Below are 16,202 nucleotides of genomic sequence, written 5' to 3'. Positions count from 1 at the left end.
GGTAAAAGGCTTTGTGAGGAAGCCATATGAGGAGTGCCTCAGGTCACTTGGCCTCTTCAGCCTGGAGGAAACTGAGGAGAGACTTCATTGCAGTTACAACTTCATCATGAAGGAGAAGCAAGGGGAGCAGACACTGATCTCTTCTCTGTGGTGACAGTGATAGGACCCAAGAGAATGGACTGAAATTGTATCAGGGGAGGTTTAAGTTGGATATTATTAAAACGTTCTTCACCCAGAGAGTGGCTGGGCACTGGAACAACTCCCCAGAGAAACAGTCACTGCACTAAGCCTGACAGAGTTCAAGAAGCATTTGGACAATACTCCTGGGCACATGGTGTGACTCTTGGGGACAGTTCTGTTCATGGCCAGGAGTTGGACTCAATGATCCTAGTGGGTCTCTTCCAACACAACACATTCTGTGATTTTCACAACTGCCTGAGATTAGTGGCAGTTAAGTGATCTTAAGAAAAGTCACTGCTGCTTTCTCTCATGGAAGAAGATACGAAACCACTCCTAAACACAGGCACTAAAGCAGCTCCTGTTACAAGTCCATTAGAGGTTATTAGCCAAGCCTGTGAATTCATGTCTTCAGAAAGCCTTCTTAAAATGACCATATGCCAAAATCTTTATCATCTTAAGGACTTTCAACATAATATACCCTTGGTTTTTGCAATAGAGACAGAGGTTTAGCATACATAAATAGCTGGTTTCAACCAGCTAGCATTCCTACTACAAATTAGTGTGACAACACAACTGCAGTATTACAACAGCACAAAACTGAGCAGTTTTTTCTCCAAAAGTAACTGTTAGTTGTCTTACCTCAACATATGCAGGCTGTTTTTCAAGGATTAAATCTGCAACTTTCTTAGATACCTTAAAAAGAAGAACACTCCATGTCATACACAGCAATCTCAATTAAGTAGGCCATCCCCATACTACCCATAAAGTTCTACAAGCTTGTGATTCTCTATCATTTAGTTCTGCATTTTTCAAATTTCTCAATAAATATTCCACAACAACATAAAAACAAAATCATAAAAATTATGATCAGCTTTCCTTAGAACCAAGGTAAGAAAAATGTTCACAATTCTGTGTAGGGATTAGTGGGCACTTTTAGACTACTTACTTAACTCTCTGCTTGTTAAGGAACGTGCTAGAATAGCAAATAGAAATTATTTGGGACACTGCAAGTGTTTACATTCTACTCATGCTATTGCTGGAGTACAAATTTAAGTTAACCATACAGCTTGGTGAGCTGGCTTGGGATGGGGAAATCAATTTTCTCCACAGTAGCTGTGGAGACTTGGGCTGAAACCAGTTTTGATAACACAGAGATGTTTTAGTTGAGCAGTACCTGCAGAGAATCAAGGCCTTTTCTACTCAAACCACCTCACCAGCAAATGGGCTGGGGGTGCACAAACTGTTGAAAGGGGACATATCTGAGGCAGCTGACCCCAACTGACCCAAGGGATATCCCAACCATTTGGTGTCATGCTCAGTATATACAGCTGGGGGGAGAAGAAGAAGGAAGGATGCTCAGAGTGATGACATTTGTCTTCACAAATAACTGCTACACATGACAGAGCCCTGCTTTCCAGGAGATGGCTGAACACCTGTCTGCCCATGGAAAGCAGTGAATTAAATCCTTGTTTTGCTTCCCTTACTTTTGCTTTACCTATGTTTTAGCTATTTCTTTTGCATTATCTACCTTTATCTCAACCTATGAGCTTTTTCACTTTTAGTCTCCCCTGCACCCCACTGGTGGTAAAGTGAGTGAGAGGCTGCATGATACTTCATTGCCATCTAGAGTCAAACCATGACATTTTAAAACCTTCTCCATTGCTCTGAGTAGAATTCTAAGTAAAATGCTCCTGAGAGCTGCTGTCTGCATTGAATTTTAAAAATAGGCATTGCTATCTTAATCAATCTCTTGTGTACAAACACAGAAACTCAAAAAGAAATCCAGCACTAACAGTCTTATAAATGCAAGCGTGAGAATAGCAAATTTGGTTTTGTTTTTCAGCAGGGACTAAAAATATTTTTGAAGAAACTGTTTCAAACATGACAAAGAAATTACTGGTATTGCTCTATATTCTTTTGGGGGAACAATACTCCCAGGAATGAAAACAAAATAAAATAAAACTGACTATGACAGCCAGCCCACAATGCACTATCGGCAAAGAGAAACAAAGAAGTGTTTCTAAACTTGACTGCTTAGTCAAAAATATCACAAAGTTGGGATCTTCAGTCAGCATTCTTGTAACAAACTTATATGGGCTCCACCAGCTCAATTCCCATCCCTGGAACAGCACTTGCACATAAATGGTCTCCAATGTATTCTAATGTCATCAGCTGGCAATCTGGACATGGGGCATATATCCAGCTATGCTTCCTCTTTCCATATCAAAAGTGGGCTAGAACCACAAAGCAATTTCTGTTCACTCTGCAGTCTATGCACTGTGAAATTTTCACCTTCTTTTTTTCAACATATTCTTCATTCTAGTCCTGTACCTGTAAAAAATTTTAGGACATGGATATACCAGCTAGTTGTTCATTGCTCTACTGCAAACCTAACATTTTGATTCTTCACTGTTAAGCAATGTTCACACAGTACACATGAATAAAAGATACATTTAATTTCCAGTTTTTACAGTCTTTTTGTTTTGCAAGTCCTCAATTACCCTTGGCTCAACCCTATCAAGCACCTGCCACAGGCACCTTTTTTGACTTGCCCATAACTTAGTGACATAGCTTTTCTTCCTGAGCTTCCAAAGTATTCTTTCAGATACTCTTTCAGATGAGCAATATTATCCCTAGTTACTTCATTCGTTTCCAAATTGTCACACCACTTTTAGCATCTTCCATGCAATTGTGGTGTGCTAAGTCTTGGAAGCCTGAATTGCAGTTCAAATTCCAGTTCAAATGTTTCAGTGGCAGCCACACCCTGAAACTACTACGCTAGCTGCAGCCAGTTCCCATTCTGCAAGAAGAAATGACCAAGGCATTGATAACACATATTAGGATTATGCAGCATCTCAATGAAGTTGTCTCAGTCTTGAGAGCACTTCCTTGCAAAACAAGGTCACCACCAGATGTCCTCTTAAACTGAAAAAAACACCACCACCAAACACACAAAATACCAATTACCTCTCACTCACTTCCAACTTCTTTCCTTATACATCTTGTTCAGAAACATGGAATATTCATTTCCTCAAATTCTCACTAATCTTCCACAAAAATTCATAGATATATTATGGGGAAAGCAGTCTAAGGCATAAGGCACTCGCTGTCTATATATTGCTAACAATGCAACATTCTCTTATACATTTCATTTATTTAAAGACATGAATTAGGATTATTACTTCTGTTTTACTTGCAGATACTCTCCAAATGCCACAGTTAACAGATTTATTTCCTGTACCATATTTTTCATCTCAAAAGAGCAATGCAAGAACAATTAATGTATTAACAGAAAATTTTAAAGTCTGCAATGTAACAAGCATCTTTCAAAAGCTTCAATTCCTATTTCCCCTCATTCCTCATAGTTACTATTCATTACATGTCATTTAGTTTATTACCTCATAATTGTGTATCCGTGTTCACTAAAAACCCTTGTGAACAATTAACACACTGGCAAATGAAAAATAAGAGAAAATAGCACCTTCAAGGAAAGAGTTTTTTAAAACATTTGATGTCTTACATTGCCAGAAACCCCTCAAAGAGATACTTCTGCATTGTTCAGCACCACATTGAACGTTACAAGATAAACATCCAAAAAGTCAAGTTTCTGAAAAAATAGTTAGCACATTTGCTACTTGTTACAATACTTATTAGTAAAATTTACTTCCATGATTTCATATAATTATATGATTTAGTGACTTTCCACTATCAAGACACACAACAGTAATATTTAAAAAAATACTTCATATCGCATGTGTTTAAGAAATGAAAACTTAAGTAACTGAAAACTTTTTCAGTTACACTCCTTGCTAGACTTAAAGATAAGACAACAAATAGTGTGAGGGCACAGAGGAAAAAACATTACTTACAGCAGCTTGCTGTTGTTTTAGTTTGTCTCTGTACTCTTCCAGTTCTTGAAGACTAAGTACTGGAGGAAGCCTCTGCATTTAAACAATAAATTAAAATCAGTGAGAAATTAAAGAATGTTGACTCACACATAGTATTAGCTAGGCAATCAGTTTCATTAAGGAAAGATTCTTGTGGCTTCTGCAATCTAATTTGTAGAATTAATCAATTTTTTCAAATGATGGGTACTGAAATCAATTAGTGTTGACATATACAACTTATGATCATAATTGCCTCACATAATACTATAATAACCTCAAAGTCACTTTATGTCATATGTATACACACAACTACTCAATAACAGAAATCGTTTCAGTCAGTTTGCTAAAATACACACAAAATATAGAACAGATTTTTTTCCTCAGCTACCTTGACCTTTTCACTGTAGTTGAAATTATGAAGCGCCTATAAACACATCTGATATTAATTCTACCACATTAAAAGAAGAGACTACATACTCTATATATATACACCAATATTCTATGCTAGAAGCCCCACACAACTGCAAGTTGATGTAAGAGAATACAGTGTTGTGTTAATGCAAACTAAGAAACAAAACAAAAAACAGCTCATTAAAACAAGGATACTTTTGGTCTTCATTTTTTGTTAAGCTACCATTTTTTCTTTTAAAACAACAGCTTACCTCTAACTCATACTTCACAATATCAAAGGAGTCACTGGAAAAATAAACTTCTTCAATGCTGTTAATTATTTCCTGTTGTGCCTGAGGATCAGTTGGTTCTTCATGTAGTTCTCTGAGCTCCTCCTGCACAAAACAAAAAAGAATTTCCATAATGTAATAACATATCCTAGCAAGAATGTTTTAACCAAACAAATGTCTTTCAAAAGCCACTTACAACATTAGCATGAGAAGCAATGGCAAAAAACAGGAAGATCATTACACTATGGCTTGTACATCCCATTAGGGAGAGCAAGACATTTAAAACTTTTCAAAAAACATAGTGTAGACTTCAACGTTGCAGCCCACTTAAACACTTCTTCATCAACACATTTCTGGCACCAAGTGCACATTGAGCCCACATTTTTTTCCCCCTTAACTTTAAAAATTCTCGTAATAAACGAAAAGTAAACTGACGGGCTATTTCCAGAAGGAGAAAAGAATTGCAAAAACAAAATGAATAAAACCTGAATTTTTAAAATCAGACAAACCCTTTTCGTAAATGTCGGGTAGTGTCACTACAAATGCATAACTTTTCAATTCAGCCCTCACAATTCACTGAAATAAAAGTCATGCCATTAAAAACTTGAATTTCTACAGGTAAAACCAGAACAGATCTGCCTTCTTTGCAAAAGATTAACAGCTCTCAGACTTTAGCACAGTGGTCTACACAGAGATGTGCTCTAGGCTTTCTGAAAGCTAATATTCAGGAGATAAGCCTCTCCCTCCTTGCTGTCACGATCTCCTCTGGAAGGTCTCCCCGACAACCCAGATGCTTCCAGTGGTTGAAGCAAACCAAGGATTCAGCCTGAACCTCCTCCTCCCCTGCTGCACTAGACATTGCAACTCATACTGGCCCTCTCCTGGATGTTGTTTCCTCAAAAAGAATGAAAAATCCTTTCTCAGAGACTCAAAAGGGAGAAGTGTTAGAATATTCCATCATCAAAAATAAAGATGAAATGGATCAAATTGCTTGCTAATGAAATTAAACCCTGGTGAAGTGATCCAGCAGACTGAAGAGTCCCATGATGACCCCAAGCCTCCCAGCAGTGCTGAATTGTACAGTGAGGCAAGGCACTGGTGTTTTCATCACAGAGAGCTCAAGGGCTTATTTCACCAGCTAGTGGCATCAGATTCTAGATTAATTGACTGAACCACCACTAACTTGCTTATTTTGCACGTCAGCTGAGATAAGGTCAACGTGTACATGTTCCGAGGCAAAGTGACGCTTACAATACACAGCAAGGTGCTGTTTCTCTACGCAGTTAGGCAGCCAGGAGGTCACAAGTGGAGGGTTTGAACGAGCATCAGGAGCCGCTGCTCCCCTGAAATACCCCTCCCGGAGAGAACAAAAAAAGGGGGGGGGGGGAGCGCGGAGGGAAAAAACGAAAAAGGTGGGGCGGCGGGGAAATAAAAAGCAATGGCTGTGATGGAGAGAAAAACGGGTTTGAAGCGTATTTGGCGTTCCCGAGCGCCACTGGCAAGGCGAAAGGAGAGGCCTGGCCACAGGCGCTGCCGCGGCGCTGCTCGGGCGCCCCCCCGTGGGCAGCGGGCGGGCCGCAGCCGGGAGGCGCCGAGCCGCCGCGGGGCAGCGGGAAGAGGAGAAAAGCCATCGAGGAGGCAGCGGGGAACCGGAGAAAAGCCCTGAGCAGCCACCTTCTCCCCCCCCCTGGAGCCCCCAGGCGCCTCCGATCTCTGTCTGAAACGCCTGATGCCACCAGCGCAGGTGAACGCAGCAAGCCACCGCCAGCCAGAGGGACTGCACCGACAGACCGAGAGAAACAAGGAAATAATATAGTTGTGTCGTTACATACCTCAATAACTAGATCTATAACAACAATAAATAACAATATCAAGGGGAACTGATGCCATTCTTTAGCCAAGCTCTTCAAAGGCGCGTTGGGATGTGGTCCTGCTCTCAGCGAGCACACGTCCCCAGCGCCAGAGCATCAACACGGCGTTGCTGACAGAGGCTGAGGCTGGGTCAGCTCCGTGCCACTGAAGGTGCCAACGCAAGTTCGCAGGAGTTGGCAGGGAAGAGGCTGCAGCTCCACAGCGGGACCAAAGAGACAGACAGGACTGTAGGCAGGCAGGACTGTGCCGTCAGCCCCAGCCACCCAGTTCACCAGCAGTGACACCCTTCCGCCTCACATTTCAGTATGACCATGAAAAACAGAGGAGACGAGGGCTGGCTAGGGACGAGAGCAAAAAAGATTTTTGAAAAATAGTCCCCTTAGAGTCTATTTCAATTTTTCAATCTATGGGTTTCCATCCCATGAGGGTTCATGGACTGGCAGAGGACAAACACATTCAAATTCAATTGCTCTTGCATTTATTTAATTTAAAAAGCAATGAAGCTATTATCTAACTATATGCATTCCTGTCCTTTAAAACAAACATAAAAAAAATTCACTCTGGACTGCTTAAAAAATGGTAGCTTTGTACTGTACATCCCTCTATAAATCAGCTTCACATCTTGCAGTACACATTGAGTTCTACCTATATGAAAGTAAAATTAAAAATTATCCGGGACAGGCAACAGGGTCCACTGAACCACTGCAAATGGAATAACTGAATTTATCATCAGATATTTGTCTAAAAGTTCCTGCATGGCTGTTTCCTGAAAGACAAAAAGACGAAAAACTAACCAAAGAAGAAATGCTTAGGATCATTTGAAATTCTGGACTACTGATACCTTGTCATATTGGTGAAATAATATCTCAATGCCATAGGTCAATGGTGATTTACATCTGTTAAAGATGCATTAAGAAAGCCATCTTGGACATATATTCTGGATTTGATGTCAAAGTGACTAGGAAAATTGCTAAGAAACCATTTTATCCTGTCTCAGAAAGAGCATTCATCTCAGTGTTTCTTGCCAAAACACTACCCAGGAAAATATTTATTAAATTACAAGGTTTTTCTTTACCTTGTTCATTTTTTTCTAGAAGAGCAGTCTAGTTAGAACAACTCTCCAGGATAAACTTTAGCTCCCACAATAAAATATATTATCTGACACCAGAGTTTTTGTCATGGCAAACTGCAGCTTTCAGCACATCACGCTCCAGTAAGTTTCAAGTAACAAACATGGTGAAGGCCAATTTATTCACTCACCTCTGCAGGAGGCAACCATCCCTAGCTAAAGTTTATTTGCAGATATTCCATTTTCCTCATCCTTTCAATCAGATACACAAAAACAATTTTACTATGTACAAATAAGCTCATAGTTTCAGGGGTTTTGGCGAAGGTCCGGTTTAGCTCTGTAGAGTTTATGCTCACACACTTTGCAGAAGGAAAGAGAGGGGCTCTATTAAATCCCTCAAGGTATTTTTCTACCTCAAAACCCATCTATGTATCTGCTGTAAAAAAAAAAAAAAAAAAGGTCAGCACTTGAAGAACTTTAACATTTTACATTTTCTGTTAATTCAGCAACACCAAGTGCTATTCTGAATGGAAAAACCTATAAAAATTGTGGCAGGGGGAATCGCATGATGATAACCTTTCAGAGAACTTTGTCATTGCTAAACTGAATCAATTAGATACACAGAAGGTCAGTAAGAGCAGTATATTGGCAAGGCAGATTCCCCAGTATTCACTTCAATCCACCTGTCGAGGTTAATACACACCTTCAGCAGTAGAACTCTCCAAGCAATAATGGACCAACACAGCGCTTTAGGATACCAGTTCACAGGCTACTCATTTTTCCAGTTTTACTCAGCAAGAGGCTTTACCCCCTACCTAAAACTTGTATCACATGCGGTGCCAATTGTTCTTTTTTTTTTCCTATTACTTTGGGATCATACTTTCATGGAAAGACAATATATCCTGTCAGGTTACCATTAGTGCAACACTTGGCAGCAGGTCTCTCTCGTAATACCACCTAAACAGACCAGTGAAAGACAGCTTCTGGGAAGGAAAAGAAAGCAGGAAAAAGAAGTCTGATAGCTTTGTATATTCGAAGAAGCCATTGCTAAATAAAACACAGTGCTTGCATCTACACATTTCTCACATCATTTTGTCTTCCTGTGCTATGGAAATAGGAGTTTGCAGTCTAGAAGCCTGTGGCAATTCCTTGAAATGTATTTCAGAAGAGTCATCTCATTGCAGACTCATCCAAAATGCAGTTCAGCAAGTTTTAGATGTCTACCCAGCTATTTCCCAGTGCGTCACACTCCTACTCTTCTTGTATGCTATGTTGCCTGTAGCAGCAAAACCAATACTGCTCTGTTGAATGAAGCATTACTGGTAAGGAGCGGAGGCAAACACTTTCTGCATTCCAGTCACTATCACCTAAAAGACTGGGAAGTGAAGACATTGAAAAAAGTTAACTGATACTACTCAGAGAAAAAAATAATTCTAAACAGTTTCTAATCTAGTTAAAAGCTGAAGTTCGGCAACAGCCTATGCACTTCTATCCAGAGAGTGCCAGGGGCCGAGTCTGTGCTATACTCATTTGAACACAGCCTACCTGTCTGACACGAGCCAAAAACACACCAATGAATATGCTGCTGATTTATATACCTCTATTCTGAACATGGGTAACACCTGTCTTAAAACTAATCCTAAACTCCAGGATGAGGGCCATGCCCAACAGATTCAATCAGCGGGTATACTGCAACATTGTGCCACTGTGAAAGAAAAGAAGTAGTAAAGCATTTATATTGGTATCTATATACATTTATGCAAATGAAATATTTTAATTTTATCTATATACAAAGATATATTTATAGATTATATATATCTTAGAATCACAGAATCACAGAAAAAAGTAGATTGAGACCTTTGAGATCATCAAGTCCAACCTGTGACCTAACAACACTTTATCAGCTAAACCATGGCACTGAGTGCGTCATAAAGTCTTTTTTTAAACACCTCCAGGGATGGTGACTCCACCACCTCCCTGGGCAGACCATTCCAATGCTGAACCACTCTTTCCGTGATGAATTTTTTTCTAATCTCTAGTCTAAACTTTCCCTGGCGTAGAATATACTGAGTTTGAAGGGACCCACAAAGAGATCATCAAGTCCAACTCCTGGACCTTCACAGGACCATCCCCAAAAGTCATACCCTGTGCCTGAGAGCATTGTCCACATACTTCCCAAACTCTTCAGGCGTGGTGCTGTGACCACTTCTCTGGGGAGCCTGTGCCAGTGCCCAACCATGCTCTGGGTAAAGAACCTTTTCCTAGTATCTAATCTAATGTAGCTATTACAATATATTGTACTATACTATAATAAAACAATATATATTCCATATAACAATAGATTTTATATAACTATATATATTTTATATAACAATATATCTATACATATTTTATATAACATTTAATGAATATAATGTATAACTATATCTATAAACTTACTTTGCTTTTCTCCCCTGCCTCTCCCTCCCCCTTCCCCAACTAGGGAAGGCAGTACCACAGAAGTTTGTGGTATTCCCTATCTTTCATACAAAATGCCCAGAACCTTCTTTTAATCTTTCCTTCTTCAATGTGTACAAAGAGTACTAATTAAAAAGCCCTCACTCTACCAAAACAAACATTAAACTTTGAAAACAACTCTCCTGATGGAGAGAACAACAAAGCTCATTCACAGAGGACATCTTATCCACACTACCACTTAATGTGCTCCTGGAAAGCACTCAGGTACTGCTGGGGAAATAGAAACCCACAGAAACTAACAAAACCACACTTATATATCTATAGGAAAAGCATTAAAAAACTAAAAGTTCAGTGTTGCTTACCATGAAAAGCTACGAAGTCAAATAATATTTGTATATTGCATATGAGCTGGTTATCATCAAAATAAACATAGTCTAAGTCAACTCACCATTAACCCCACACACTTGAATTCAAGCATGCAAAATACCTGTGTCAGCCTTTTGTGACAGAATCTGCTAAACAAAACTGTTGTCAGCTTGGGAAACAACAAAGCTGACAATGAGAGAATGGTTCAAAAAGAATTACAGTTTCCCCAGGCAATCAGAGTACACCAATGAAGTAAGGTAGCTCAGTCAAAAAAGATATTATGTCCTTCTACAGACAACTTTCTCTTCTAGATAGCATAGAATAATCTTAGAATCATCATAGAATAGTTTGGTTTGGAAGGGACCTTAAAGATCATCTAGTTCCAACCGCCCTGACATGGACACCTTTCAATAGGCAAGGCTGCTCAGAGCTCCATTCAACCTGGCCTTGAACATTGCCAGAGATGGGGCATCCACAGCTTCTCTGGGCAACCTGTTATATCCCACCTTGCAATTCAGCTTTGGTTTCTCTATAGACTTCATCACAGACTCAAACTAGTACACACTTACTTCCTACTGTGATACTTCCCTGTGTGATTAAGTTGGCTGCATGAGTCTCTATTACAACAAGTAAAGCAAGTTTGCTCGTGATTCACCTTCATATGATTGCACAAAATTGAAATTTTTCAAGATAGTTGCAGAACTTACTGGAGTACCAGTTAACATGAGTGAATACACACAGGTACTCACTAAAATATCCAAATGCCAAACAATTTCATTGCCTTAAAAAAAAAAATTGAGGAGTATAGTAATCTCTTCAATATGCTGGCCAGTTAGCAAACAGTCAGCAAATCAATGACTTTCAAATATCAAGACCCAAAAGAATTTTGCTGGTTTTTCCCCCAGGGGACGCAATGTCAGCATATTCTTTCTGTCCTCCGTATTTCCCATTTGACGTCCAAACTAGTGTGAGAGTCCCTCATCTCAAAAACCATGGGTTTGTACTTAGGGTTAGCATTGGTTAACCAATGGCTTGTGTTTCTACCAGAAATTCATGCTGGCCCCAATTCATGCTGGCCCTGCAGCCTTTCATTCTGTATGCTTTAACGCAGCTTTTGAAGCTTTCAGTAACACTTGCCCTAAATCAATCTGGAGATACCAATTTGAATGTGGAAGTGTGATGATGAAAGTGCAGCATCATAACCATTCTGTCATCAAAACAGCTTGATACTTTCATGATTCAAGATATAAATAAAAACAGTTATTGATACACAGTGTAGACTTACCAGACACATAACATCAAACCATTACAGAATGAAAATCCAGCCAAGACACCCTACATCTACTTTTACCTGGAGAACCAACTTGGCAGAAAAGACAGTTTGAAACTGGATGCTCAGGCAGTGGCAGGAGTCTGCGATTGTGGAATCTGAGCCAGGGACATGTGACAGTTTTTTCAACATTGCTGCAACTGAATACTTTTGCTCTTTGATATCAATGTATTGGCCACTGTTTAAAGAAGTATCACGTACCAATTCAGAGACTCTTACTTGATTTTTTTAAATATACAGTAATGCTAATTTTCTGATCTGCCTCAGCACAAGCAACATATTACACAGTACTTATATACAGGCAAAGAAACACAAGGGGTCTTTTGGTTTAATTTTTTAACTATTGTAAATTTCAAGTAAGTAATTTCAAGTCAGTAATTTATTGGTTAAAGGCAAAGTCCAAATTCGTAGAAAATAAGTGACAACCACAGAAGTCTTGTGAATCCTCTGCTCAGATCAACAGGGTATAAGGAACTGTCAAATATTGTGACAATTGTTCCCTCACAGATTATTCAGCATGATTTGTGAGATGATGTGAGCTGGCATCATTTACATATTGAGACCCAAAAAATGCCAAAAACAATTGTTATTATAAAGATATAACTTTTAAGGCAGAACATTAAGTTAATTATACATGCTGAAGACTAAAACCATGAAATTACAAAATATAGCACCAAAACCATGAAGAGGCTAAATATTAAGTACTATATAGTCTACCCATACATCATCTATTTTCCAAAGTAAAACTAAAAAAGGCATTTTTATTTTTCCTTCTTTTTTTTTTTAATTCACTCCAGCAAGAGACCTAAATAATATTAAGTTCAGCATCCAGTGACAACTGAAAATTTCAAGAAACAAATTTTCAGGCAAGTTCATTCTGAGTTGGTGAACTGATTTGTTTCACAGCTTTAATTGGGTCCTAAAAATGCTCTAAAACATTTTTAGCAAGAACTAAAACTCTGAAAAAAGAATGACAGCAAACCTGGTGTTAAGAAAAGACAAAAAGGATACAATTAAGTGTCATTTAACTATAAAATGAAAAACGAAAAACTAAAAACAAAGAGAATGGGAGGGGAGGGACGTTGTATCATACCTTAGTAGGAATCCGAAAGCTTTCAATAGGACTGAGGTCATTAACACTCTCCTGAGGACTTCTTAGACCCTTTAAAAGAATTTTAATAATCAATTAAGTTTGATTCCTTTATGTATCTTACAATCTATTCTTACCTGATGTAGAATAGCTATCTACAGGTCCCTTAATAAATACGCTGACATGCAGCTGGAAGGCTAAGACATCATTCTAGAAACATTTAAGCAAAACCATTGGTATGTAAATTATACTCCTCAAACATGTAAGCATATCCAACTTTATCCTGCAACATGTACCTTTTCAGTACAGTTCACTACCATTTTCTTTATCAAATTCACTCACATGCTCCTCTCAATGTCCAGATGTTATTTTAAATTTTAGAATGAGCATGTGTCCAAAAAACATAGCATACTTTGTTCCACTAACTTAATGGTTTAATGGAATCAAATAATTGAATTCAAGTTAGGTGCCACCTACTCTGTAGCAAGATTATTTTTGCATGATGGCACATTTTTCTACTTACCATATTCCACTACTAGGACTGGCTTTCCCTATGCATAACTAAACCGAAAAATTTGCATAATCCACATTAGCTCCTTTATATAATGATTAATCTTTGAAACCCATATAGCCACATAAATAGCATGTATGTTTGTTGAATATCAAACACAGTCAAATTTTCATAGAAAGGTTTGGGTTAGAAGGAATCTAAAGGCCATCTAGTTCCAAGCCCTGCCATGAGCAGACACACCTTCCACTAAATCAGGCTGCCCACGGCTCTGTCCACCCTTGAACACATCCAGGGATGTGTTCCCTTGACAACCTGACCCAGCATCTCACCATTTCATGAAGCAATACAACAGAACATGTTGCTTAGTGTAATTTCTTCCAGCTCCCTAGGCAGAAATTAAACAATTCAGGTTTCAGATATGGTTCTGACTCCAGGTTCCCTTGAGACATCAGGGTGTTCCTGTGAGCCACGAGTGTCAGGCAGACTTCCCTCCTGCTCTTGTGATTGATGTTAACAGTATTTTTTCCAAGCCCCTTTCAGGGCCTGGGTACTAGTATTTCTAAAAGGACCTATGCAAGTACTAGGTTAGTTTATGGTGAGAAAGTTTGTATTTATTCTTTGAAACTGACGTACACGTACATCACTTCAGTGGTAACTATTACATTTTACAATTGTTTCATCTTCCCAAGATGCAAAACTTCTCCATTTTGGTTTTGATTCTGAGATTTTGTTGCACATAATTTCAAACATCCTCCCTTTGCAGTTGCCACCCTCAAAAGTGACTCACCTCTTCTATGCATCAGAAATTCAAGGTAAGAAACAAGCAAAGCAACTGCTGCAGCTTCTCATACTTCACTCAAATCCTCCCTAAGTCCTTTCAAAAATATGCAGTACTAGTGGCTTATCTCCAAAAGAAATAAAAGGTTTCACTCACCAAATGGTAAATGGAACCTAATTCTTCCCAAGGACTGAAAATTGCTTAAGTTGTATTATTTGTAGACATCATCTCCACACTGGGCAGGCTTCCCAGCACTCCTCTTAGTCAAGCTGAAAACTAATTATGTACCCATCTACTGAAGGAGAACAGAATATTATTTTGGCAATTCCACTTCCATGTCAGTGCTCATTTTTAAGGCCCGCCTCCTGCATAAGCATCACAACTCCGAGGGCAGTTTTAGGGCCAAAAAGTATCTGACTTTCCCATCATTTTCTGAAACTATCTAGAATATCTAATGCAGTTGGTGACACAAGTGAGTTTTTAAGTTCTCCAATTAGACACACTTAGATAAACAGGCTTATTTTCAGAGGTATTTCATATATGTGAACGACTCGAATATTCTGCTGATACACTCCTTTGAAAACTCTCAACCTTATAAATACTGGTCCAAAGGTAGCCTTAGATCTCCATAATCCTGCAGACAGCTGGTCCGAGTGGCACCCAGCAGTGGGCTGACAGACGCACCGAGAGCTCTGGCACACCTTCACTCTGTGCCCACCCAAATATGTCTCTGGCACCTCCACGGCCTCGCCTGCCTTTGGACCAACAGCATTTGCTGCCAGACAAAGCTATATTACAGAACCACAGCTCAGCGCTCAAAAATATATGTCAAAAAAGCAAAGTACCACAGGCCGGCCCTGTCATCTTCAACAGCGACTTCCCTGTCGTGACACGAGCTACGCGTTGGCACCCGCGCACGCTCCCATTTCTCGGCGTACGGAGAAAAACAAGGCGGATGGCTGTGCAGCCAGAGCTCACACGCCCCAAGCCTTCCCTCCCCGGGCAGGGCACAGGGCGATGCCCGCAGAGGGGTGCCCGGGCACGGCGGCCCCGAGGAGAGCCCGGCACGGCTGCGGCGGGACCCCGCCGTCCCCCCGACAAGAGCCGCTCACCTGGCGGGTCATCAGCGACTTGATCTTCTGCATGATGGCCCCGCCGCCTCCCCGAGTGCGCTCAGCGGCCGCGCAGCGCGCCGGGGCACGGCGGAGCCATGTTGGGCGCCACCTGACCGCGCCCGCCCGCGGAGCCCTGGGAGCTGTAGTTCCGCGCCGGCCCGCCCGACTACAAGCCCCGGCAGCACGGCAGAGGGCGCGGCGGGAAGGACAGAGCCCGGGCGGGCCTTGAGCTGCGGCTGCCCCGAGCGGAGGCTGAGGGGACTGCGGCTGGCTGTGGCGAAGGGCTGTGGATGCGCTGTCTGAACATTGGGCTTTGCCCGTGTAGATTTCGAAGCGGTGGCCTGAGAAGACAGAAGGAGGCTCTGTGCATGGAGACAAAGCAGAACACGCTCGTAGACAGAGCATTTCGCGGTTGTCTCAGGTTATTTCGGCGTTACGCACGAAGCGCGGCTGGCCTGTTCGCGATGATGGATGTAGTTCAGCGTCGCCAAAACAGGTTGGTGTCACTCTATTTGGTTGTGTAAAAAAAACCAACCAAGCAAAACAAAACTTTAAATAATAAATACAAAAAAAAAAACCTGATCCCCACACCAAAACCCACCAGATACCTTTTTAAAATATACTTTATGTCAGCACAAGAAAAGAAAGAATTTATCCCACAGCATTCAACAGTAGGACTACCAGCTCATGCACTGTGGCATGGTAGTACCCGAGTATCTGTAGAAACAGGGCTTTTTTCTTTCTAGGGTGCACCTCGGTGAGCTCAGCTTGTGTTTCCTGATCCCGTTGTTCCTCAGCTCCCCAGCTGCTGCTGTGCTGTCGGAGGCTTGCTCAGGTAAGAGCAGGTGTTTGTGAACGACACGGTGA

The 16,202-nt window shown here is 40.6% G+C and overlaps 1 protein-coding gene across 2 annotated transcripts in view; it reads right to left on the bottom strand.

Annotated features, from left to right (window-relative positions):
* Positions 1 to 15,481, bottom strand: part of VPS50 (VPS50 subunit of EARP/GARPII complex) — a 79,442-nt gene extending 63,961 nt beyond the window's left edge. Inside the window, exons 1-5 of one of the 2 annotated variants that reach the window (XM_085050723.1) lie at positions 15,333 to 15,481; positions 12,935 to 13,003; positions 4,730 to 4,852; positions 4,050 to 4,121; positions 820 to 873 (exon numbers count right to left, since the gene is read on the bottom strand). In XM_085050723.1, the coding sequence (XP_084906849.1) occupies positions 820 to 873; positions 4,050 to 4,121; positions 4,730 to 4,852; positions 12,935 to 13,003; positions 15,333 to 15,365 (351 nt within the window). In that variant the 5' untranslated portion in view covers positions 15,366 to 15,481. Of the gene's footprint in view, positions 1 to 819; positions 874 to 4,049; positions 4,122 to 4,729; positions 4,853 to 11,166; positions 11,293 to 12,934; positions 13,004 to 15,332 lie in introns of those variants that run through there. The other variant, XM_085050724.1, reaches the window with a different exon arrangement.
* Between the last annotated feature and the right edge of the window lie 721 nt (positions 15,482 to 16,202).

The sequence above is a fragment of the Lichenostomus cassidix genome, chromosome 2, assembly GCF_008360975.1.
Source record: "Lichenostomus cassidix isolate B80296 chromosome 2, HeHo_3.0, whole genome shotgun sequence".
Lineage (NCBI taxonomy): Eukaryota > Metazoa > Chordata > Aves > Passeriformes > Meliphagidae > Lichenostomus > Lichenostomus cassidix.
The sequence above is the reverse complement of the archived record's forward strand: the minus strand, read 5'-3'. Positions and strand labels throughout refer to the sequence as shown.